The 25,053-nt window shown below is 31.6% G+C and overlaps 2 protein-coding genes across 4 annotated transcripts; one reads left to right on the top strand and one right to left on the bottom strand.

Annotated features, from left to right (window-relative positions):
- Positions 1-3,170: 3,170 nt before the first annotated feature.
- On the bottom strand, positions 3,171-5,923 carry LOC149888089 (uncharacterized). Its single transcript, XM_090088999.1, has 2 exons — positions 5,401-5,923; positions 3,171-5,353 (listed from the first exon to the last, which is right to left on the bottom strand). The coding sequence occupies exons 1-2, from the start codon at positions 5,921-5,923 to the stop codon at positions 3,375-3,377; spliced, it is 2,502 nt and encodes an 833-aa protein (XP_089945125.1). The 3' UTR covers positions 3,171-3,374.
- A 1,675-nt stretch (positions 5,924-7,598) lies between these two features.
- On the top strand, positions 7,599-24,681 carry LOC145188867 (protein eyes shut homolog). 3 transcript variants are annotated; one of them, XM_090087578.1, is made up of 14 exons: positions 7,618-8,352; positions 8,726-8,813; positions 11,662-12,890; positions 13,057-13,236; positions 15,824-16,321; positions 16,437-16,613; positions 18,173-18,362; positions 18,663-18,951; positions 19,051-19,234; positions 22,862-22,931; positions 23,042-23,179; positions 23,339-23,422; positions 23,666-23,772; positions 24,244-24,681. In XM_090087578.1, the coding sequence occupies exons 3-14, from the start codon at positions 11,795-11,797 to the stop codon at positions 24,399-24,401; spliced, it is 3,171 nt and encodes a 1,056-aa protein (XP_089943704.1). In that variant the 5' UTR covers positions 7,618-8,352; positions 8,726-8,813; positions 11,662-11,794; the 3' UTR covers positions 24,402-24,681. The 3 variants fall into 3 exon arrangements, with proteins under 3 accessions (XP_089943702.1, XP_089943704.1, XP_089943703.1); XM_090087577.1 differs by having other exon boundaries at positions 11,544-12,890; XM_090087576.1 differs by lacking the exon at positions 8,726-8,813 and having other exon boundaries at positions 7,599-8,352; positions 11,544-12,890.
- Positions 24,682-25,053: the final 372 nt, after the last annotated feature.

Here is a 25,053-nt window from a genome sequence, read left to right as displayed (position 1 = left end):
TTTTCTCCGTAATCCGAAAAATGCTGGTATGCGAATCAGTCGGATTTATGTGCAAAAAGTTTCCACATTCTGTTGACATCCCCTCTGCTTTTTTTAATGCAAGGACCCTTCTAGGCATGGGAGTAATGAGTTGACAAATATCATCTTGAGGAATTTCTTCCATGTGTGACGCAATAATCTTAAATGTTCGGCCTTAGAAGGTGACTTTCTGTTCTTTTTTTGGAGTTTCGGTTTAATATGCCCCAAAACTGTTCAATAGGGGTTATATCTGGTGACGGAATTGGCCATGGAAGTTTATTGATCCCCTTTTGTCTAAACCAATCTTGCGTTGATTGAGCAGTGTGACATAAAGCTTCATCTTTCATAAATAGGAAGTCAACTTTGTTCATTTTATCACTTGAGATATTGGAAAGAGTTCTTTCTGTATATAAAAACATATTTAGCTGAATTAAAGTTTCCTTCACTCTGAACAAGCTCTGAGTAACCATCACTCTAAATTGCACCCCATACCTAGCAATCAGACAATACGATAATTGACATATCATATTTGACATTGATATATGTCAAAAAAAGCACAAAATAAAATGACATTGGTACATACAAATGTCCATGTTGATTAAAGCAATATAGCAAAACCTCTATGTCAAATATATCTCATTTAAAGATTAATCTGCAAAAAGGTCTAATTATGAAATTTGAATCCTATTACAACAATCACATCAAAAGGCTTCTCCCATTAATGTAAAAAGACAAAAATATAAATTTCAGATTATTTTTTATTAAAATTCTCTGATCCTTGCACCATTTAAATAAATGAACATTTATATTATTTGAATGATTCTCTTAAAATAGAAAAACAGGACGTGCAACATCTTTTATTTCCTCATCAGTTCTCCTAATAAAATCTTTGAAAAAGCATTTCAAAGAATCGACAGTTCAAAAAACATATGCAAGATCTTCCAACCTAGTAAACGTTTCAAAATGATCTGGGTTTTTCAGCATAGAACGATTGGCTCCAAAGCAACAGGCAGCGGTCCTTTATTTAGGTCTTTATGAATTAACTTTGTAAACTGTTTTAGCACTTTTAATACTCGGGTTCAGTTTAAAATGTGTCTCCTCGACATTTTAAAAAGCATCTGGATGATCAAGGACATGAAGTAAACCGTTCTCTCCTAAAACATTTTGAAAATGTTTAGAAAATCTTTTTATTTTGCTTACTAAAACCTGGTGGTGCTGCTCTTCTAATAGAGATTCAGGAGAACGAAGAACTATTCAAGAATTTCTTTTAAATTTCTTTTAAATTTCTTTTAAAGATTTTAAACAATACTCAGTTGGGATTCCATTTTTAAATTGTAATTTTTTTAAATCTGAAGATTTACGAAGTTTTCGTATGTCTGAAGCAGCCTTAATTAAATTATCATTCGTTTTAGGATCGCCCAAATCATATAACACACCAATCCGCTCAATCAACAGTTTTTCTTTAAATTTAGTTAATAAAATTTCAAAACCAGTTTTCTTCAGACCTTCTCCATTTTTTTGTTTTTTTAAATGCCAACTGATCGTTGGCTCTGGTATATAGAGGCAGTATAAACTGATGAGGTTCCTTCAGAAACTCTGTTGCTAGGCTACCATTTGAGAAAGCACTTCATATCTCTTGTATTTTTGAAATACGGTGGCAATTATTGCTTCCTCTTCTTCAAAACTATCACAATTTTCCATGATTATAGGATAAATCGCTTAAATTACTTTAATTAAAAAAAGGGTCTTCAAAAGACTTTTTACGCAAAGATTTATTTTATTTAATTTTTTTTACGGCAACGAACACATTGTTTACACAAATTTAAAGTTGTTTTTGAATTTCCAATAGGGTTGCCAGATTTCTTTTCTAAAAAAACTGGACACTTTCTCATACATCCGACCCCCCCCCCCCCGACCCCAACATTCTTCGTGAAAATTCATTTTGTTTCATTTGGAGAACTAAAGACGGAACAATATATACTAATACTACAATACATTTTATGAGGATATACAAGGAATAATGAGCCGAGAGACCCCCTACTTTTTTTTAAATTTTAATAATAAAATATGAAAAGATATATAGAAACCTTTGTGACCCCCGTCCCTTCTGCTCGAATTTGATAAAAGTTATCAAAGTTAAAAGTTCTTTTACCATTACTTTTATACTGCAATACAATACTAATTTTCAATTTTAATTTGAAAATCGTAACCTTTTAAAAACAAGCCTTGAAGTAAATTAGTACAGAAAAGTACATTTACTATTACTTTTACACAACAATAGTAATTGTTAATTTCTTTTCAGTTTTTAATAGTGCTATTATACATCCTACCTGCTTCGAATATATTTTATTTTTTACTTTCATGATTATATTTAATTTTAGTCTCGAATGCTTTTTGTAGTTTCTTTTTTTTTTGAAATTGCAAAAAACTGAAAATTTAACAGTTTTTAATAAATTTTTGTTTGCGTTTATTTTATTATTTACACAAACTTTCAATACTCCAATAAAAATTCTAAAATTTGAACGTTCGAAAATTAAATTCCTTTGCGTTTAATATAATTAAACGTAACTAAAAACTTTCACTAATAATAAACAGAATTTATTATTTTTAAAAAATAATAAATTCTGGCTATTTTTTTAAAAATAATGCGTAAACAATCAATGAAGAAAAACAGATATTCCATAATTTTGAAATAACCGGACATTTACAAGTCCGGTATTTATTTTTGTTTTTTACAGGATAGACAATTGAAATAATGGACTGTCCGGTTCAAAACCGGACACCTGGCAACCCTAATTTCCAATATAAATTCCTATTGAGGAGTCAAATACCCTGAAGATAATTTTGTTTTTCAAATCTTAATCGTCATCTTTTAAGTCAGAACGTGCCAAATACTCTCAAGCATTTTCCCTCAAAAAACAAACCAAAAACAACAACAAAAAAAAACTTTTACCCCCTAATTGCGATCTACTTATGGGACAAGAACGCTTATCCAGTTTGGCAATTATTGAGAATGAAATAGCGATAAAAATAAATTAAGACCAATTTATTGATGATTTTGCATGCACAAAAAAACGAAAAATCAACTTCACTAAGTGTATATTTGTAGTTTTTTTTCTCGCAATCAACAAGTCACTAAATAGCAATAATTTTCTCTTCTAACTAACTCTCCCCTTTTTACAAATTTTCTCCTTTATATATACCCCATGCTTTTCCCAAAATATCCTTCCACAAACCGTCATAAATCACCACAAACACATATTTACAATTCTTATTGGTAAATCTATTAAAGCTATTAAATCCCTAACGTCATCAAATGTTCTAGAACTTTCCGAAATTACACTCCTCCTTGATCCTTACGGATCATCCAAATAGTAATCAAGGTATTTCGAAGGCATGCGCCGTTCCCGACCACTCCGTCGCAAAAGCATGTCGATTTCTTGGGGTCTATCTTCAGCGTCGATATTTTCCTCGTTCGTCTCTAATACATCTTTAATTGGATCTCCTTGGTTTTCAGCGTCCACTTGATCAGTTTCAACATTCATCTCTACTTCCTCATCAGGGATAATGTAGGGCTGAGTATCAGTTCGAGGTCTAACATGTTTCACATGACGCGGAATGCCGTTCACTTCTACGGTTTGGTTTAACGCATTCCGAGTTACCGTAGCTGGTTGCCACTTTGTATGGCACCTCGCATTTGGTGGTTTCAGCCAGACTTTATCGCCAATTCGAAATCTCTCGTTCAGGACATTTCGTGCAGGAAGATTCTCTTTTTTCAATCCTTTCACACCAATGGGGTAGCTGTATATTTTGCCCATCGGGCTTGCACCATTTTTGTCGGCTGAGACATTGTACCAATATAGTGCTTCCGGTATCGACATTTTTGATCGTTCTGCTATTCTCTTGATCGTACGGTGGTTTCTTTCCACAATTCCATTTCCTTCAGGATAATAAGCGGCTCTATATCTAATTTGCACTCCCCAACTATCAAGGAAACTCCTTATCTCTTTAGTCTTAAATGTTGGCTCATTGTCAGTTAATATCTCAGACGGTGCTCCACGTTCACAAAAAACAAGACGGAGTATTCGGACTATGGCAACACTTCCGTATGAGCTCGATAATTGTCGCCACAACGCGTATTTTGAAGGTCCACAATCAATTAGACTCAAAAACTTGTCAGTGCCATAATGCGTGATATCCATGGCCAATCTCTCCCAGTTTTCTTTAACATCCAATTTTCCTTTTTCCCACCGTATTGGCGCTGGATCTATTGACTGACATGGTTCGCAATTTTTTATCACACTTCGAACATCGTTTTCAGTAGCAGTCGGAATTGTTTTACGAACAAAGTTTAACGTTCGATTCACTCCAAAATGTCCAGTTCTTTTGTGTATATTGGAAATAGCTTCAGCCTTCGTAGCTGCGACTCCCATGCAACTATTCCGACACTCTGGCACAGTCAGTTTGTTGAGCCATCTGCTGCGAACTCTAGTTAATGCGTCGGCCAAATTATCTTTAGAAGGAATGAGTTTCACCTCGACGCTAACATCGTATTCTTCAATTAGTTGTTGCAACACGCTCAGTCTTCTTCGAATCAGCATTTCCCCCGTCGCTTTTGATCTCAACCTTGATTTTCCCAAAAGGGCGTCAGAAACCCAGTGGTACACAGTCACGGAATCGGTAAAAACAGTCACTTTCTTCAGCTTCCACATCAGAGCCATATTCATTCCCCGTATCACAGCGTCTAGTTCTGCCATGTTTATATGAACATCAGACGTTTCTTTTCGCAGCCATGTTGCATCCTCCACAGTAGTCTCCCCAACTTGAATAAGAGCACCAATCGCTAAAGAACTGGCATCAACCCACACTTTTCCCTCATCACCACGCACAGCCCAATCACCACAAGCAGGCTCGCAGCGTTCCACCTCAGCAAATACTTCCTGAAGCACCCACTTAACGTTCTCATCACAAACATCATCGTCCCAACCCGTCGTCAGACTGACAGCTTTCCTCTTCAAGAGACTACAAATCACTCGCAACCAACCACACACGGGTAAATGTCCTACCAACTGTCCACAGATTGAAAACACAACTCTCCTGGTTAACTTTTGCGAGATAGCATCAACTCGATTCCCTCTGGACCACATCAGTTTGTTACCAACCTTGCGCACACACAATCCTAACACACGAACTCCATTATCATCAATCTGCTCACCATCTTTACTCTCTAAACCATATTTCAAAAAATGCCTCTTGACATAATCAAGACTCACCACACTTTCGTCTACGAAAATGTCGTCTACATAAGCGGACGTTCCCCTCTTCACTAATTCGTCTTGATTAATGACGGCACAATGTGATTCAAACCTTTACAGTTGTAACACACTAACGCAGTTTTTGTAGCATGGCGTCTAGACACAGCGCCAACAGCATCACTGTCAATCACATTTGCACAGTTCATAGCAGCTCTCACTCTGGGTAACATTTTATCAATCGGGTCCATTACGGCTCGAAATCTTGATGATAAGACTTCTGGCAAACCCACAACAAACGCCAAACGCACAGACTCCTCTGGTAATTTAGCTAGATAGGCTAATCGTCTTAAATCAGCTAAAAACACGTCAACTTTTTCTTCGTCACATAATTTTCGTTTTGTGAATAGTTCATATGCAGTGTAGGCATCTATAGAAAACGCCGCTAATAACACACGCTCGACTTCCACTACATCTTTTTTGACTTCCGCGGTTAAAGCATCGTACACTGCATAAGCAGCTTCTCTGAGAAGAATCGGAAAAAGTAGTTCAAGCTTTAAGTTCTGAATTTCAGCAATCACTTTTGTTCGTTGAATCCAAACAGCAGCATCCGAAGTGCCATCATACGTTTCAAACATATCAAACAATCTCATACTTGGTTCCATGGCCCGGTTAGCTTGTAGTTTTTTTTCTCGCAATCAACAAGTCACTAAATAGCAATAATTTTCTCTTCTAACTAACTCTCCCCTTTTTACAAATTTTCTCCTTTATATATACCCCATGCTTTTCCCAAAATATCCTTCCACAAACCGTCATAAATCACCACAAACACATATTTACAATTCTTATTGGTAAATCTATTAAAGCTATTAAATCCCTAACGTCATCAAATGTTCAAGAACTTTCCGAAATTACAATATTAAACCTATTTGTTATTGTCAATAAGTTTTCAAGTTGCTAAAAAACCTTATTTATTATTAGCCCTACACATCTGGACCCATTTTCATTTACTTTTTTTTATTATCTCTCAAAAATTCAAACCAATTTTAGGGAGCTGGGTGGTCAGTTTTCCATGCTATTTTCGATACGGACACTTGCATTGAGTCATGACCGGAAAAAGTCTCAGCTGCTAGGAAAACTATGCACAATGAGATAATTTCCTTAAAACAAGTGGCTGAAATCAAGCCCTTTAATGAATCTGTAGTCTTCGGATAACACTTTTCAACTTTTTGCGCTTTTTTGGTAAATATGACAAAATTTTAATAAGATTGAAATATGAAATTTTTCGAAGTTGTTAAGTATATGTACATATTTAGATCTAGTATGATACAAAACTATTCAGAGGTGGAGCTAATTAATAATTTTAAAGATTTGAAGGATTTATGTAGTCAAAAATCTTTTTATTTTTGAAGGGTTAAGCTTATGATCATTTACATTATGAATATTATCTCCTTTAACTTGAATTCCTGTTATAGTATACTTGAATGTTTCAATCGAAAAATGATTGGAATTTTATCATTCATAAAAACTTAAAACTGAAAACAAAAAAGCTTAATTTTTGGTTCTATTCTTGATTCTCAATTTTTCAAGGACTGAAAATCAGGTACTACATGAAGTGATAATGAGTGACACACCATGATAGACTTTGAATCTACCTGACCTGAGTATTTTATGCATCAAAGTATATGTGTTTTTGTCTTGTTCATGATCTTTTTTTATTATTATCATTTTTTTACAATAATAATTTTTTGTTTCAAAACACTTAAATTTTTCAAAAATGTTTATTGCTTAAGGTAGCATATGGAAGGAGCCTATTATCACACATTTTAACAGTACTAACTCTTTCTAGTATAATAACTTTCTCAATTTTTGACCATGTGATTTCCCATTTTGTGTTTGTAGCTGTTTTTATAGGGATTTAACAACATTTAGGCAATTCTCTTTTTTACTCCTTATATTTAGGTATTTTAACAGTACCACCCATTTCCTATATATATTGATTGAGGGATATAGTACAGTGTAACAATATATATTTCCTATATATATTGTTACACTGTACTATATCCCTAAATCTATTAATATCAGTTTTCTATTATAATCATTATTTCATACTTCAAATCAATCATAATAAATTTTAGTTCAATAACTATTTTATTAATAATATTGAGATAAATAGTTTAGTTTTCTTTTTTAGTTATGAACATTTTAACATCTTAATGAATTTTATTTCTGCTATGGATTGGTTATTAAAGTTAGCTTATCACTAACTAGAAATAAGTTTATGATAGTTTTAATAATGGTCTTATCTATAATATCTAAATGATTTTATCATATGCTTGTAATTTATAGGCAATGATCAAGAATAAAACTATAAATGTTATCACTTTAATATCATTTTGGATTGTGCTAGATGTGTTATCACAAGAACAACAATGTTCTTCAAGTTGTGATGGTTTAATCTCATGTATAAGCAGTTTTTCAACAATTATATATGTTTTTTCAACTGAAAGGAGTAATCTTTGTGATTCAAGAAATTTGTGTTTTGGTGAAAATTCCCATGCTACTGTCCCATTACAACAGAAGCCTATAAATATTCTCAAAAATCAGGGTTTGATATTTTCTTTAGGTAATTATTTAAGTAAGGCATTTCAACTGTATATGTTTAACGATACATTCTATTCAAAATGGGCTCAATGTGATGTAGAAAACATTTTTGGAACTCATCTTGAGTTAAATGAGGATGGTAACTTACATATATCCAGCATAAAACTAGGAAAGCATTTTTTTTTGTTTAACACAAGTAAGCAGATGTGTTTGAATGGTCTAAGAATTCAAGTAAATGTATTTGATCATAGTTGTATTAATACCAACACAATATTAAACACCTCAAATACAGAAATATGTTCTTCCAATGGGAAATGTTTATATAATGAGTCAGCAAATATGTATAAGTGCAAATGCTGTCCTGGTTTTGATGGCCAGTATTGTGAAAAGAGACAAGATAGTCAGACCAATCTCATTTTGCTTAATTGTCGAAAGGATGTTCTAGATTTTCTGCAAATAAATGGAGGATTCACCTGTGGTAAGTTATCTTCATTTACTGAGATTCCTTTATAAAAATAGAATATTTTTTCTAACTGAGAAATGAAATTTACAATAATTCATTAGTGTGCAAGGATTTAAGTTGCATAACATTTCTTTGTGTGTACAATTTTTTAAAAAGTTTTTTTTAATGACGCTCCATTAAATATTATGAAATGATCATTCTCAAGCAAATAATCAATAAATGACAAAAAAAAAAAAATTTAATGATAATTAAAGTAATTAAAAAACAAGTGAATTTGTTTCAGAGTTGATTTTTACTCTAAGTTTTCTTTTTCACTCCAATATTTTCTCAATAAATTGGTATTAATCATATAATCTAAAGAAATAATTTGGGACATTGCTTCACCTAGATATACCTCGTATCACTGACAGAAATGAACAAGACTTTTCATTACTACCAACTACAGTTTTTTACAGAAGGTCTTTACTTGAATAAAGGTTTGTATTGCATACAAGTATTTAGTTTTAAAAATTATATGTTAATAAACAATTTTTGTAATTGTTATCCATAAGATTACTATACCACTATACATGCACAAGAACTGAACTAGAGACATAAAAACCTTTATTTAAATATAGCAAATTACATGCAGCCTGTACTATGTAAACTTGGGTGATCATTACGTATATAGAAAATTTTAAAAATTCATTGAATTTAGCGCATACCCTCCAATATTTTTACAAAATACAAAGAAAACTCACACACAAAATTTTAGCCAAATTAAATAATATCTGGTGCCTTTGTTGGATGCTTAAGATTTCTATGAATTTGTTGCAATTGCAACATTTTTACACCACACAATACTTGGAACAAAACAAAATCATCAATATATCATGGGCAGTAATAGTATGATGTTACCACATGATCACTTCTTTGTGTTCTGTCTAATGCCATTGCTGGCAGGGTTTCAGAGATTTTTGATATGAGCCAGAGCCAGAAAAAAAATTTTTCAGTGAAAAATATAGAACCTCTCAAAAGTTACATGTGTTGTGGAATACATACATTACAAGTTGCCATTCAGGCAGCTTATAAAGTTATTATGATTAGAAGAAAGAAATGGAACTAATCTTATTAGTGAGATTAGGTGAGTTGTAGTTGCTGCAATAATAACCCACCTTGAAGAAATAATAATATGACAAGCTGGAAAAGTAGAAGATTTAGATCAAGCTACCATATGGCGTAGCACATACTGGATCATTGAGCACTTATTAGAACTGAAACCAGTTGTTGTTGATATAACAAATTTTAAATTATGGTGTAGACTCAAGTGGAAAATTTGAAAATTTTACTGCACCAATGTATATTGTTATGAAGGAAGTTTAAAGAGAGTTTTTCAAAAAGTAGAAGGCTCTTCTTTATTTCTTCTCTAATAAAGTGGCATCATAGCTAAAGGTACTAGGAATTCAATGCAAAGTAGAGAAGCAAATTTAATGATAAAATAAAGTATTGCTTGCTGGTGTTTATCTGGATCCAATGTAAAGGTGCCTGTTAACAGATGAACAGATGAAAGCATTTCATCTTTTACTAGCACTTCAGATCATGAATTTTGCTTTAAAAAGTTTTTATAAAACTCACTGCTTGATATAAAGTGTATACACACTTTGTGAACACTTATACTTATACACACATTATAATACCATATTTATACAGACTTTTTAAAGTGTATACACACTTTTTTAACACCAGCTTGTTGGTTGTTATAGAAACAACCAACAAGCTTGTATTGGTCCTCCTCTTAGTAGTGTAACTTGGTTTAAGCCAGCAGCACATAAATCATTTTTGAAATATTGGCTAGAGTTTCTTATCTTAAAGAAGCCAAAGCCTGAAGCTGTTGTAAAAAAATTGAGTTCTCTAGCTGGCCATTTTTCTTCTGGTTATCAAGCCCTGATTGCCAGATTAAGTAAAGCAACTCTTTTTTTCTATTTTGAGATTCCACTGGTGTAAGGCACAGGTTTACAATATGTTTATCTTCTTGTAAGATGGATTAGTATCAAAATTCTCAGAAATCAAAGGCATTAAGGAAGGTGGAAATTTCATCAAACGTTATCTAAACATTTGCTGAAGTTTCCATCTTCGTTAATGCCTATGATTGTTGTTGTTGCTCAATTTTCTCCTATTTATTCCATTTTCTAACCATGTAGCTTTCTTTTGCATGTTTACTTATCAATGATGCCTAAATAACTGTGCTTTTTCTCTTAACACTGAAGAGACCATTTGTCCTCTTACTGCAAAGTATTCATATGAGCAATATCAAATTTTCTCTTTAAATTTTGTTTCATTTTCAGTTTGCATTGAATTAATCTTTGCATTTGAATTCTTTAGTGCTATATATTCATGCAATTTCACAGTTTGTGTAATTTTTTCCTATGAAACATATTTAATAAGATAATATACATACTACAGAACTTTACCAACAGATAGAATTTTAATAAGCAGGTGCCCAATAATACTGCTTGACTTCTAGTATCAGATGAAACTGACATCTTTAACATGGTCCAGAAATCAAGAGTGAAAGCAGCACTTTTCATAATGTCTCAAATGCAAATGACTGTCTTATGTAGTAGCGTTTTATTCAGTGTAATATTACTTGTTTAGTATTACTATGTAAAAAAATTGTGATTTACTGTTTATGAAACACATATTTTGCTCTGTTTTAGTTGTTTGTTCTGTGATTTGAAATATAAATGGTTTGAGCTGGATTCCAATTACAACTTTTGAATGTTGCATAAGTACCTTAGTATGTAATTAACATTTGAACTTTTATCTGGTGGCACTAAATATGATTTAATTTTAATGAAATTTGGCGTGTGGAGTATTATTACAAACTTGAGAGTGTATGCTAGTCCATTTATTAAAAAATCTTTTTTCTGCCAGTATATATATATATATATATATATATATATATATATATATATATATATATATATATATATATATATATATATATATATATATATATATATATATATATATATATAGACACACACACACACACATATAAAATTATGTTTAGTAATTAAATTTTTTTTTTACAGACTTTTGTACAAAAAAAAAATCTTTTTATTTATTGATTAAAAATTGCATTTTTGAATTATTGAAATAAAAAATTTATATATAAACATCTGTGAAAAACAATAAGTGCACTCATTACATTATATTCTATCTAGATTACCAAAATGCTTCATTAGACAATAACGATGATTTTGATTGCAATCCTTATTCTAGTTTTGAAAGTCTCCTAAATAATGCTTTGCAGGTAATTACTGATAAATTTGTATGTACTAGGTATGCTACCAATTCATCACCATGTACAATTTTTAATAAAAATCTAAATAGCACCCTTGGTTTACTTTACCGAATTAAAGATGACTGTTTAACAAACTCTTGTCAAAATTATACTTTATGTTTATATGCAAATATGAGCTGCTGTATTCGGCTAGATAACTTAGACAGTAAATTGATTAACAAAAGTGATCAAGAATTATCTAAAAATAATTCATGTTTTGATTGTGAGTCTTTCTGTAAATTACTGGGAAAGCTAATACAATGCAACACAGCTACTGAATTGGGTAGATCTGAAAGTTCTTCCAGTATGAAAAAAGGAATATCACCATCTGTTTTCCCATCTGCTGTTGATAGTTTTCTGGTGTTAAATCAATCATCAAATACATTATCTAGTGAAATGCTACCCTCACCAATTGTGAAAATATTGATCTTATCGTCTTTATCACCTATGTACACATCAGCTATAAATCTAACACCTACACCGGTTCTGATACCAGTAGTCTTTTTTCAATCATCAGAATTCCTTTTATCTACAAATAATTTGATTTTTTCAAATAAAATGTCGATAAGTTTGATACAAGAAACTGTTAAACCTTCTAATAGTTTTCAACAAACCCTTCTTAAAGATTCAATTACAAAATCAGTAGATATTGGCAATCTAAACATAGTTGGCAGCTTGACTTATGAAAACTTCTTCAACGATTTCTCACTCAGTAGTAATTTTATAAATCAAACTTGTTCAGCTTGTGGTGCTGATATCACTAATAAATTAAAAAATACAAGTCTACTTTCTTCTATTACTCATTCAGACATGTTAATGTCTTTATCAAAGCTACCTACTGCTACATCAGTGAGTTTATCACAGCAACAAAAAGTGATATCTGAATTTTCTCCTTTGCCAACTGCTGCAATGCAGTTTGCTACAACACATTTATCTGCCTTATCAACTACTACAATCCAGTTATCTACCTCACCAATTACTAAAATGCAGTTATGCATGTATCCTTGTTTTCAAAGTGCATGTCTAAACAATGGAACATGTTTTGTAGATGCAAGTAATCCATTAGGCTTCCGGTGTTCTTGCACAAAAGAGTTTACTGGTGAATTTTGTGACCAAGTAAAGGATAATTGTTTTGATAATCCATGTAATGGAGGTTTTTGCATATCAATGAAGAATAGCTTTCGATGTTTGTGTCCATTTGGAAAAACTGGAAATCAATGCTTAACAGGTAGTATACATGAGTTTGTTTTAACTTGCCTACAAGTTAGCATACCTTTTTTTTTGGTTGTTACAAAGCCTTTTTAATAAGACAAAAAATATATATATTTCTCCCATTCAATATCTATAAAATTTTTAACATAAGATTTTCTAAAAATTTTTATTTTCCATGTTAGTTTCTTCATTTGGCATCCCAATATTTTCTACATATGAAAACTACTCATCATTTATTAAATATTGGATGAATGTGGATGAACAGTCAGAAATTGAAAGATTTGAAATACAACTTCAGTTTAAGAGAGATTCAAATAAAAATGTGGGAGAGTTGCTTATTTTTTGGGGGACAAAAAAACGAGGTATGCAAATCATCTTAAACATGCATTTTTAAGTTGGTAACTTTGTTGACATCTCTTTTAATTTTCTTTAATTCAAAAACCTCATCGAAAACTTTTCTTATATTTTTATTGAGAACAGTTAATGGAGTCACAGGTGATATTAACTTCCATTCAGGTATTTTCAAAAGTTGGACTTTTTTTTAATATTAGGTATAGGCGTCAATAATATCTCACAATTTAAATTGATTTTCTACAGCTATCAGTTCTAGAATGAATTTAATTTTTCATTCTGCAATCTATTTTTGGTACTTTTTTAAAAGTTGTGAATCAAACCTGGTGTAGATAATTTTGTGCAATCCACTGGCCAATCTTTTGACATGCCATAGAGCTTTTGCAAAGTTGTCTATAAACATGGAGTTTTTAAATGGCTTGTGGGGACCAAATTGGTTGATGTGCTGTTTTAAAACTTTTTCCTGCAATCTTTGTAAAAAATCAAAACAATCTTCATACACTGTCCTTCAAAGATCAGTAACTTTTTTTAACAATCATATAAGATAGTATTTATTTTTATCCCATTTTTTTCATGATTTTGTAATATTTCATAAATTTAGGTTTCATTTGAGTTCTGTAAACTAAAGAATAGATGCATTTTTATGAAAAACTGAACAAAGCTTTATGAATAAACTGAAACTGTTGAATTGCAAAACTTAAGAAACCTTTTTATAAGTACTTGAGAAAAACCAAGATAAATAAATTCTTTGCTTTTAGGATTTTATCTTTTACATTTAAACTTTTCAGACTCAATGATTTTGTTTTTTTTCTTCTGTGACCGCATTTTATTTGACTTCAAAAGCTTTACATTAACATTTTTGAAGGTTTCTTGGTAGAGAAAGTTCAACTTGTTATAAATTTTTAATCAGATTGAGATCAGCTGGCCACATCGTTACTTTAATTTGATTGGTCTTAAACTATTGTTTTACAAGTTTAAATGTGTTTTAGGTCATTGTTTAGTTGAAATGTCTATAGAAGCCACATGTAATCAATCATCAGCATGACAAACCATATTTTCCTCAAGAATATCGTGCTAAATTAATCCATAATGCTGTTTATTTAAAACAGCCTCAAACTATTGCACCTTTTTTACCACCATGCTTGACAGTTCTTCTTGTGTATTTAGGATCTAAATGTTTACCTTAAGTTACATACCTTCAAATTGCCCCCAGGACTTTTCAAATTGTTTTTTAATCCAGTGTCTATGGACATTATCAAACATATATATCAAACTTTTTTATTCTTTGGAGAAATGAAAGGCTCTAAAACTCAGAAGTCCTAAAAGTTGTAACAATCTACAAACTGTATTTTCAGACATTGAAAGTTTCTATTTTTGGTATCATAAGCACTGTCAAAAAGATTCCTTTTAATGTGGTGAATAATTTTTATTTCATTGAAATAAAGTGTTTTGCATAGTCTTCCACCTGTTTGGTCCTGTTTCTAAAAGGCTGCTTTCATTGAATTACTTGATTATTCAGCATACAAATGATTTATTAATGTATTACTTGGTAACAGTTTCTTTTGTTTGATTTCTTTTTTATACTTTTTGATAATATGTTCTCAGAAAGGTAAGTTATGTTTGTTTCCTGCCATTATAAAAGACATTTATTTTAAAAAATTGATTGTAAGACAGAAATCATAAATATGATAAAGTTCTTTAAGCAAAACAGCCCAAAACTGTGATCTAAAGTCCAAATCATTCCTGATAATAAGACACTACAAAAATGAACACTTAATTGTTTTTTTCTTTTTTTTTTGCAATTAGAATAAAATAGTTTACAAAGTTGCTAATGTTTTGAAGGACTAGATTTTTACACAAAAATACAAAAGCAACACATTTATTCATTTTCAGGCAGTCCTATTATGTGCAAATCTTTTCCTTATGTGTAACAGTAGCAGTTTTATTCCATTTAAAGAAATTTTTTTTTAACAACAATTGCTGTATTCAATAATTGTAGTTAATAATATTTTGGGGGAGAGTGTAATGTGAGGTGGAAGTCTGTTTAGTGAGGTGATTGCTTAATTATCTTTGTATTTTCAGTTTGAAAAATTTATCCAAAATTTTCAAAATACTGTTAAAAGCTAACATTGTCCTGATTGTAAAAATGGTTTATTAATAATTACATTTATAAATATTAAATTTTTTAAATTTCAGCTGAAAATTAATATATCTTAATGATAAAATAAGTTCATTTAAAAAAAGTGCTATACAAATTGGCAAAGTGTCTGCCCAACAATTAGGGAAATTACTTGATGTCCAATGTAATTTCCCTTTTTCCATAAAATTCAACATTGTGGCATTCTAGTCTCAACTTATGTATTCAACAAGGATTTCTTCATGAATAGCTATTGTCAAAATATTTGAAAATCCTACACTTTTAACTGAAATTACTAAAAACCAATTATTAGTTTGCTGAAGTTGCTATAATATACTTTGTGTATATCTTTCTAAATGAAATTTTTGTCACTTAATTATGTAATGAAATTTTTTTTTTTTTTTGTAGTATTTTATGCAATAATTGGGCTTGTAAATAGTGATGAATGTTGTATTATTTAGAGAAGTATTACAATTTCTTTGCTGTTGGCATCTATGACAACTTCATTGTGGTTATCTATAATCTTGGAAGTGGTATAACAGTTCTAAAAAGCCATGAGACCTTATCTGAATCACGTACATGGCACTATTTAGTTACTGGGTACTCAAGACAGCAAGCTTACATATATATTGACACCCAGTCCAAGGCATTAAGTACAAGTTTTGGTGCATTTTCCAGTCTTGATGTTAGCACTGCTTTATTTTTTGGTGGTGTACCTTTTAATTTTATATTACCAGAAGTAGTTGCAAATATTTTTTTATCTGGTTTTATGGGAGCAATTTACCAGCCAAGCTTGCGTACAAGCAATCTCTATTTCACACCTTTATTGTATACAACATCAAAACAGAATTTGACAGATACTTCAGATATTCAGTTGGAAAGCAGTCTGGGTATTGTTACAAAGGCTGAAAATTGTGAAAATCAGTTTTGTAGCAACAATGGCTTGTGTATTGATCAAGGTGTCATTAAAAGTCATATATTTTTGCATAAGCATTTTTTAAATTTGATCCCAAATTTTATTCATTAAAAAAAAAACTTTCAGGTAATGACATATGGTTTGTATTATTTTTATAGAGACTGGGTTTTACTGTGATTGTCCCTATCCATACAAAGGAATATTGTGTCAAGACAAATTGCTTCCATGTGTTGATTATAATCCATGCCATGCTAGCTCTACTTGTTATTCACCTGATGGCTTTGAAATTCTTTGTGATTGTCCATTTGGGCGTTCTGGATTATTTTGTACTAACAGTATGTTTTTTTTTTGGATGAGAAGGATGTTCCTTTGTTCATGTAACAGTTACACTTAACTTTTTAATTGCTTTTAACCTTTTAATTGCTTGTTTTGTGTGTAATCAAGCTCTTTAATTGGTTTTTTGGTTGCACTGGTCAACAAGCTTTTTTCATCAGACATAAATTTATGTGGACTAGATAGAGTTTTTAACAATGATTTCAAATCTGTTTTTAGTTTTTCTGTAGCAGTTTTTCTGTCTAGTTTTTGTGATGAGATAAATTATGTTTTGCAGTATTTAGTGATTTTGTTACAATTTAACTATTACTTCTCATTTCAGATTTTTTTTGCTGACTGTAAATTTTATTATTAATATGCCTAGAACATGTAAAAATCATCCAGACAAATTTTGCTATGTGTGTGGATCATTTATAGCTTTAGGACAATGAGGTAAAATTACTAATGATCTAATGAAAATCTACAAATTGTATTTTGGATATCCACTAGGGGATCAGGACAAAGCATGAACTTTGCACATTATTTGTACTTCGTGTTCTTTTACCCAAGATGAGCTCAATGATTTGGCTAGAGACTTATCCTTGTCAAAAGAAAAGGCCAAGCTTTTAACATCTAGACTACTTCAAACAGGCATAAAAGTGGGCCATTATATTATGTTAAAAGGCCAAGCTTTTAACATCTAGACCTACTTCAAACAGGCATAAAAGTGGGCCATTATAGTAAACATAATCTTGACTTATCTAAGTTTTTTTATTGTTGAATGGCACTTGTTTGTTGACTCTTCAAAGTAGAGCTTGAAAGCTGTGTTATTACATAATGGCAATCAAAGGCTTTGCATACCAATTGCATGTTCCGTTCATTTGAGTAAAACATGAAAACATGAGAATTTTACTTGAAGCAATCAGTTACAAACCTCATCATTGGAATATCTGTGGTGGTTTGTTATACATTGGAATATTAATGGCCATGCAAGTAAGGTTCACAAAATTCTGTTGTTTCTTGTGCCTGTGGGACACCCATGCTACTGCAGAACATAATGTCAAATGTGACTGGCATCATTTAGTTAGGACTGAAATCTTGGAGCTGTAAGTGATGATTAAGGTGAACAATTTCACCAAGACATTTAACTAATGGAAAAACACAACCAAGGTTTTTTGGAATGAAAGTATGATGACTACTGTTAGATGTTATATCACGATGAACCTGATAAGTTGCACAAAGGAAAATCATATTCACAGCAATTTTAATGTCACATTTTTGTTTATTTTTGTTCAATATACCCATACTTATCAAACTGATGTCAATCATGGTCTGTAAGCTAAACAACAATTAGATGAATTTTTGTAAAATTCTATTTCTTGTAAATCTCTCAAATATACTAAAAAACTATGAAATCAATACAATGTTTGTATCTCATGAACAAGGCATGTTAAAAGAAATCTAATAACATATTTGGAATCAGCATAAAAAACTGAATTAGAAAAATTTGTTTTAGTTTATGATGAGATGAAAAAGTTCTTTTTTGTTGACCAGTATTATTTTTCAAAATAATTTCTTTCAGATCTTGTTGTTTCAATACCATTCTTCAATGATCGCTCATATATAGCTGTACCCCCTCTGAATATATCTTTGTACACCTCAATTGAAATGCACTTTAAACCAGATAAGCTCAATGGTCTTTTATTTTATGTGGCTGAAAAAACAGCAGAGTCACTTACAGGAGATTTTCTTGCTGTTGGATTGCTAAGTGGGTAGGTAATATAACTTTTAACAAATAAAATTTTCAAAGTATGACTTTAACTTATATAAAAATGCACTGAAGAGAGAAAGTATAGGCATTTATTAGCTTTTTTGTGGAAAAATTTAGTGAAAACATAAAATGAAATTAAAAAAAACCCTGAATTTAATTTCAAGATAAAAACATTAAAGTAACTACCTATTCTACTTTTTGCTAACTCTGAAAGACAAAAAAAATATCCTAATTTCACATGAAAAAAAAACACACAATATCCGATATTGCATGCTAAATAGAATATAACTATTTTATTTAGTTATGTTCTTGTACGTTTCAACTTTGGTAGGAACACTGCCAGCTTGTTAAGTCGAACATGTGTTACTACTACCAACATGCACAGTTTGCGTTTTCAGCGAATGAACAATCAAGCTGTCATGAAACTTGATAATGATAACTATGTAGGAGTTCGGTCTTCTCCATTGGCAATATATCTAAATGTAAAAAGTGATTTTTATGTCGGAGGAGTACCTGATTTTTCATTGATCAACCCCCAAGTTTCAAGTGAAATCAAGTCCAATTTTGTTGGCTGTATCACTCATTTTGAGGTATCTTTTTAATCACCTTAAAACAAACTTACATTGAAATTTTCAACTTGAAAAATTTTAGTTTTTAATTACTTACGATTAGATTTTTTCTTTTTTTAGATAAATAATAAAGTTTATATGTTGAATTCATCAAACGTAAACATCATTGGAAGAAATATTGGTGAATACTATAATGCCTGCTTATATCATAAATGTCGAAATGGTGCTTCTTGCACTCCTAATACTAATGGTAGTTACAAATGTAATTGTATGTTAGGATTTTCAGGAGGATATTGTGAAGAAGGTAGTTTAGAGAGTATTTTATGTTATTCATCTTTTAAGCAATTTTTTTTTTTCTTTTAGAAAATGTAAGTTGTAAGTTTTTTGTTGTATTATTGTTTATTTGTCAATCAATTTCATTTTATATATTTTGGTAAACTCAGAATTTGTGTAAACCTTTAATCATCATGCCTAAATCTCTATTTTGTAAATTCTGGAATGAAACCAGCAAACTATTTGTCAAAAAAAGCGACAGATAATCCACATAAACTAAAGTGATGCATGGAGGATTGGATTGAAGATGTTTTGCTGGAGAAAAATTAAAATCAATAAGATAATGCAGAAACTACAGGGTGACCACAAAGTATCCGCACAGATAAAGAGCTTAATAAAAAGCATGTAGAAAGTATTTGGAACACAAATTTTATTTTAAAACATTGAACTATAACAATTATGATTCAAAGATTGAATTCGAATTTTCCTCCATCAGCAAAATAACAGGCCTGTAGGCGTCTCGGGAATGCTTCGACGGTGGCGAGCAAGTAGGCAGGGTCCAGAGAATCCCAAGCTTTCAGTAGTGATTTTTTTAAACTTTCAATATTTTTATGCGGCTTTTGGCATGCCTTTCCTTCTAGGACGCTCCAGACTGAGAAATCCATCGGGTTAAGATCGGGGCTCGATGGTGGCCATTAAGAAAAGTTGATAAAATCAGGAAAAGTTGCCGCACAAAAATCCTGAACTGTCTTCTTTTTATGGGCTGGAGCTCCATCTTGCATGAACGTCCAAATACGATTTCCAAGTTCTTTTTGAGCCCAAGGAACAATTTCTTTCTTGAGCATATCCAAATAATTGTCACCGTTGACCTTTATACCTTGTGGAACAAATATGAGCGGTGTCTTAACATGAGCCGTTATCCCGGCGAATACCATAACTGAAGCAGGATGAGAACTGCGTGAAACCGAGACATTTGGTTGAGATTTTGCCCAAACTCGATCGTTCTGCTTATTAAGAATGCTTTCCACTGTAAAAATCTTTTCGTCAGTGAACAAGATGTTGCGATAATCAATTCCGTTGAAACGGTGCAGAAGTCCAAGAGAACGGTCTTTACGTTTGACTTTAGCTGCTTGAGAAAGAAGTTGCGACTTGTTCTTCTTGTATGGTTTGAGCTTAAGCTTCTTTTTGATTATCTTTGCCATTGAAGTTCGTTTTATCCCCATTTTCTTTGCGAGACCTCGAGCAGATTGATTGGGGTTCAAACGCAGGCGATCGCGTACCTTTTTCACATTGCTCGCAGTGATCACTGTTCGAGGTCTTCCGGATTTTGGATGATTAGAACTTGTTCCCAACTCGTCAAAGCGTTTAATTGTGTCGTAAATTGTCCGTCTTGGCGCATGTAAACGGTTCTGAATGTAGCTCGCTGAGTAGCCTTTTTTGTAAAACTCGATGATAGATTGACGATAAGGAGAAACGCGCACCATTCTAAAAAAACCAATTGAACATAGTTTACAAAGTATATAAAGTAAAGTAAATAAAGTTTATGACATAATATTAACCAAAAACAACAAATAAATAAGAAAATACATAAGTGCTTTTATGCTTATATTTTCACAAGATGAAACCGTCTCGTGTGCGGATACTTTGTGGTCACCCTGTAGAGCATTTAAAGGTTCTCCAAGAAAATTGTGTAGGGGAAGTGTGTGTACCTAGGTCCATCCCACTTTATTTGAAAACTATTAAGGTCTAAGTTATGCTTCTCAGTCAGGCGATTGGTTATACAAATTTCTATTTTTTAATCCTACTTTGAGTTTCATAGAGCGTTGCCGCATCAAGTTTTAACCGAAAAACATTTTTTGATTGTCTATAGAAAAGTTTTGCTGTTGCTATCTTATATTGTTTTACAATCCCAAAGGAAATGCTTTACTATAGGTTATTGTATGTAATATTGTTTTTTACTTAAGTACCTAATGCGATATTCAATAAGTTTATTCTCAATGTGTATTTTTTATAATAGATGATTTCGCATGAGACTTGTACCTAGGGCCATATAGTTTACGTGTACCTAGGGCAATTTGTGTTTCTCTAATAAAGCATTTGTTTGATCACAAAGTCGATTGTTTAATTCTGATTGGTGCAGAGCGGTTTTTTTTCGTGGTTGTTTTGTGAATACCATTTTACACATAGAACTATTTGTCAATTTTGCTTAGAATTATTTGTCAATTTTGTTATTTATGTAAGTGTTGCAATCAATTCCTGTTACTTCAGCCATTAGACAGAGGTGGGTTTGGACCCTTAAAGAAATACTACAGCACAGCTTTTTGTAATTGGATGCTGTCAAACCCAGGAAAGCCAATCACCATATATGATGATGCAGAGAACATTGGCAAATTTTTTTTCTTTGGCTTTTTCTCCTTTAAACATTCTAGCAGGTTTTCGTGTGTCTGGTGTATAGCCAGTTAATCAAGGCACATTTACTGATGAGTTCAAATATAACTGATACACCTGATCCAGCATTAAATTGCCCAAAAAATTCTAATTCTGACAAAAAAAAAAAAGAATTGAGGATTCATCAATAAGTTCCCAAAGCAGGTGTATTCCTGTACAAGAAAATGATTTGTCAGCGATGGAAATTGACTTTTCTCTATCAAAACCTATTTCTTGTATAAGGCCTGAACAGGTCTGTCCTTCTTCCAAAACCAAAACCTTGTTCATCTAAAAAAAGGAGGTTGAAAACCAGGAGGGGGCAAAATTCTCACTGACACTCCAGAAAGAAACGCTATTGTACTTTAGTATGTAAAAAAAATTACTAAGGTAAAAAAAAAGGAAAACTTGTTTATAATCTCTGATTCGAATAGAATCAGCAACTTTAAATATTTTTAAATGTTGGAAATTTTAAGATAGCACTATATATAACACAAGATAAATTTCTAGAAAACAATCTAAGATTAAACAAATAGTTGATAAAATTTATGTGTCTATCTTTGTTGTCTATTGATTACAAAGTTAAATCTAATTTTTAGAGACCAGCCTCAGGTACAATAGCTGGTGGCCTTAGGTACAAAAAAAAAACTAATTGTACCTAGGGCCACTAATTTTCAAACCTTTCTACATGAAAAACTTTTATATTTTTAGTCATTAAACTTATATCAATAGAAAGTAATTAGAGATGTGATCATATCAGTTTTACCAATTTTAGGGAAGTCTTAAGCCTTAAAAAATCCAGCTCTAGGTACACGAACTTCCCCATCATCTGGGTTAAGAATTGTCAGTCAGAACTTGAACTTTTAGCAAGATAATGATCCTAAGCATACATTCAATATATGCCAAGATTTTTTCCCCAACAAAGAGTAAACTCAAAAGAATAATTTGGCCAACTAAGTCGCCTGTGTCTCGGTTTTTCAATATTTCACTTAAAATTTAGAAAAATCCAACTGCTTCCAAACTTTCCCATAAATGTGTGCACTACATGTGTGCACTACATGACACTACTGTAACTACATTCTATATTACATTTCATAAGCAAAATTTCTTTCATTTAACAAATATTTTTATCAAGGTTGGATACTTTTATCTGGCTGCCATTAGTTAAGCTCCTTTTATTTTACATTAGTTGATAAATTTTTGAAATTTATAAACTTTTTTTAATCATCTATAGTGTCTGAGCAATTGACTGCAGTATCTCTTGATGGAAGTGGCTATTGGCTGGGTCGTTTTACAAATATTAGGTAGTTATTAATTAGTTTTCTGTTATTTGAATTGTCACATTTTCTTTATGAAACTTACGTTTAAAAGATTTTTGTATTTTAGTTCATAAAAATGGCATATCTGTTTTTAGCACATTATCACACTACAGTTTTGAGTTACTATTCCGTAGCACAAAAGATGGTCTTTTACTTTGGCACGGTCGTCTTCGGGATGATCTGACTGGTGATATGATGTCAGTGGGGTTGTCTAATGGTTATATTAATGTTAGGTAAGAATAATTCCAGAAGAAAAAAAAACAACAGCTTTTTCTGCAAATAAATTTATCTTAGCTGTTGTAAATATTGTTGCCTAGCAACTAGTTTTTCCGGAATTAAGTAAAAATTTGTTTAGCAAGATTGTAATTGTATACTAACGCATGTCTTATCAGGTACATGATAGATGGTAAGGAAGTTTCTACCTCAACAGAGCAGCGATTTGATGATGGGAAATTTCATAGTTTACAAATTTTAAGGTGTGATATGTTTTTGTCATAAAATCTTGTCCTTGTAATTAACAGGTAGGTAAAGTCGTTGAGATTTTTGATCGTTAAAAGTAAAAAACGCTTGATAAAAGTAAATAAATGATAAATCTAAATAGGTTCTGTGAAATGACTCTGTTAAATTATTCTATAAATTCTCCAAAAGACTTGGAAATGTTGATTTAAAATTTTTTTTTTAATCCGAGTTTTTAGTTCTTTTTTTTTTTTTTACTGAAGGAATGGCAACGTCATTTATTTGTGGATTAACTTGGGAAAACCAGATTTGGCGATGGTTAATCTATCTACAAAAGTATTGCTTAATACTGATGGATACATTTATCTAGGTGAGTAGATTCTGTTCTATTAAAAGAGACATTTTTGTTTTTCTTACTGCTTAATTATCTTTTATTATGCTGTATTAAGTTGGTTTTCTTAGTTGCTAGAAGCAGAACCGTTTTTTTTTATAAAACCTTTTTTTATGCACACTTTGTAAACGAACTTTGATTTTGGTTACTTTTTAACGAAGTGAACAAGCTCTCAGGCTCGTTGAGAGAATGAATGAGGCATAGGCCAGCTTACTATGGTAGGCCTCTGGAGCTTTAGGACGGCTCCAAGGGAGGTAGCTTTCCGGTCGCCACACCTCTTGTAGGTTTTTGTTTTTGGGTTAGAATTTCTTTTTGATTTTTGCGTGCCTTTTTAGCTCCAGCATTAATTTATTTTAACAAGATTTATAATACATAAAAGTTAAAAATACCGGCGTTCAAAAACAATTCAGATATTTGTGGATGAAAATTGTGCACTTTTTATTACTATAGGAGGTTTACCAGGAGATGTCTACGAACTTTCCGGTCACCGATTCAATCAAGCGTGGAATGGATGTATCGCTAATGTTTCTTTAGCTGACAGCAACACTTTTATTAATTTTGCCGATAAGAGAATAGCTTCGGGTAAAAATTTGAAGCCTTGCATTTGAAATTGTCTTTTTATCTACCGATCGTTATTTACTTAAAAAAATTGTATATATGTGCTTTTGTTTTTGGTATTGAGTCAATAGTATTGTCATTATCTTGCTGAGGTGTTACTTCAGTTTATTTTTTATTAATAATTTATAAGAATATTTATTTAGATTTTGTTATTATTTTGTTTTGACTGCATTTCTAATTACACGGAGCACGCAGTCAGTTTGACAATTAGCATGTTATTTTAATAAGCTTATTTTTTTTTTAAACCAAAGAAGATAAACCCACAAGATATATTGTGCGTTGTTATTTATACTGCATATGATAGACACTATTTATACACGCAAGTAGTACATGAAAGTACTGTTTTGACTGCATTTCTAATTACACGGAGCACGCAATCAGTTTGACAATAAGCATGTTATTTTAATAAGCTTATTTGTTTTTTAAATCAAAGAAGATAAACCCACAAGATATATAGTGCGTTGTTATTTATACTGTATATGATAGACACTATTTATACACGCAAGTAGTATATGAAAGTACTGTTTGTGAAAACGGTCAAAAAGCGAACTATCCATAATAATCCGCTTCCGCTATAATAGTTGCACTGTCGGTCGCCGCAGTTTCACGTCTTTTACTCCATTGTCTCGATTTTGTTTTCAG

This window comes from Hydra viridissima, unplaced genomic scaffold (genome assembly GCF_058129835.1).
Source record: "Hydra viridissima isolate aposymbiotic clone 2 unplaced genomic scaffold, HvirCarnegie_v1 scaffold_5, whole genome shotgun sequence".
Lineage (NCBI taxonomy): Eukaryota > Metazoa > Cnidaria > Hydrozoa > Anthoathecata > Hydridae > Hydra > Hydra viridissima.
The sequence above is the reverse complement of the archived record's forward strand: the minus strand, read 5'-3'. Positions and strand labels throughout refer to the sequence as shown.

Bases quoted from the DNA above. Each gene is read 5' to 3' on its own strand.
- LOC145188867 (XM_090087576.1), top strand. From the start codon at position 7,623: ATGATCAAGAATAAAACTATAAATGTTATCACTTTAATATCATTTTGG. The intron at 18,952-19,050 runs GTATCTTTTTAA...TTCTTTTTTTAG, and splicing joins GCTGTATCACTCATTTTGAG to ATAAATAATAAAGTTTATAT. The intron at 23,180-23,338 runs GTAAGAATAATT...ATGTCTTATCAG, and splicing joins AATGGTTATATTAATGTTAG to GTACATGATAGATGGTAAGG.
- LOC149888089 (XM_090088999.1), bottom strand. From the start codon at position 5,923: ATGAGATTGTTTGATATGTTTGAAACGTATGATGGCACTTCGGATGCT. The intron at 5,354-5,400 runs GTTACAACTGTA...TCATTAATCAAG, and splicing joins TACAAAAACTGCGTTAGTGT to ACGAATTAGTGAAGAGGGGA.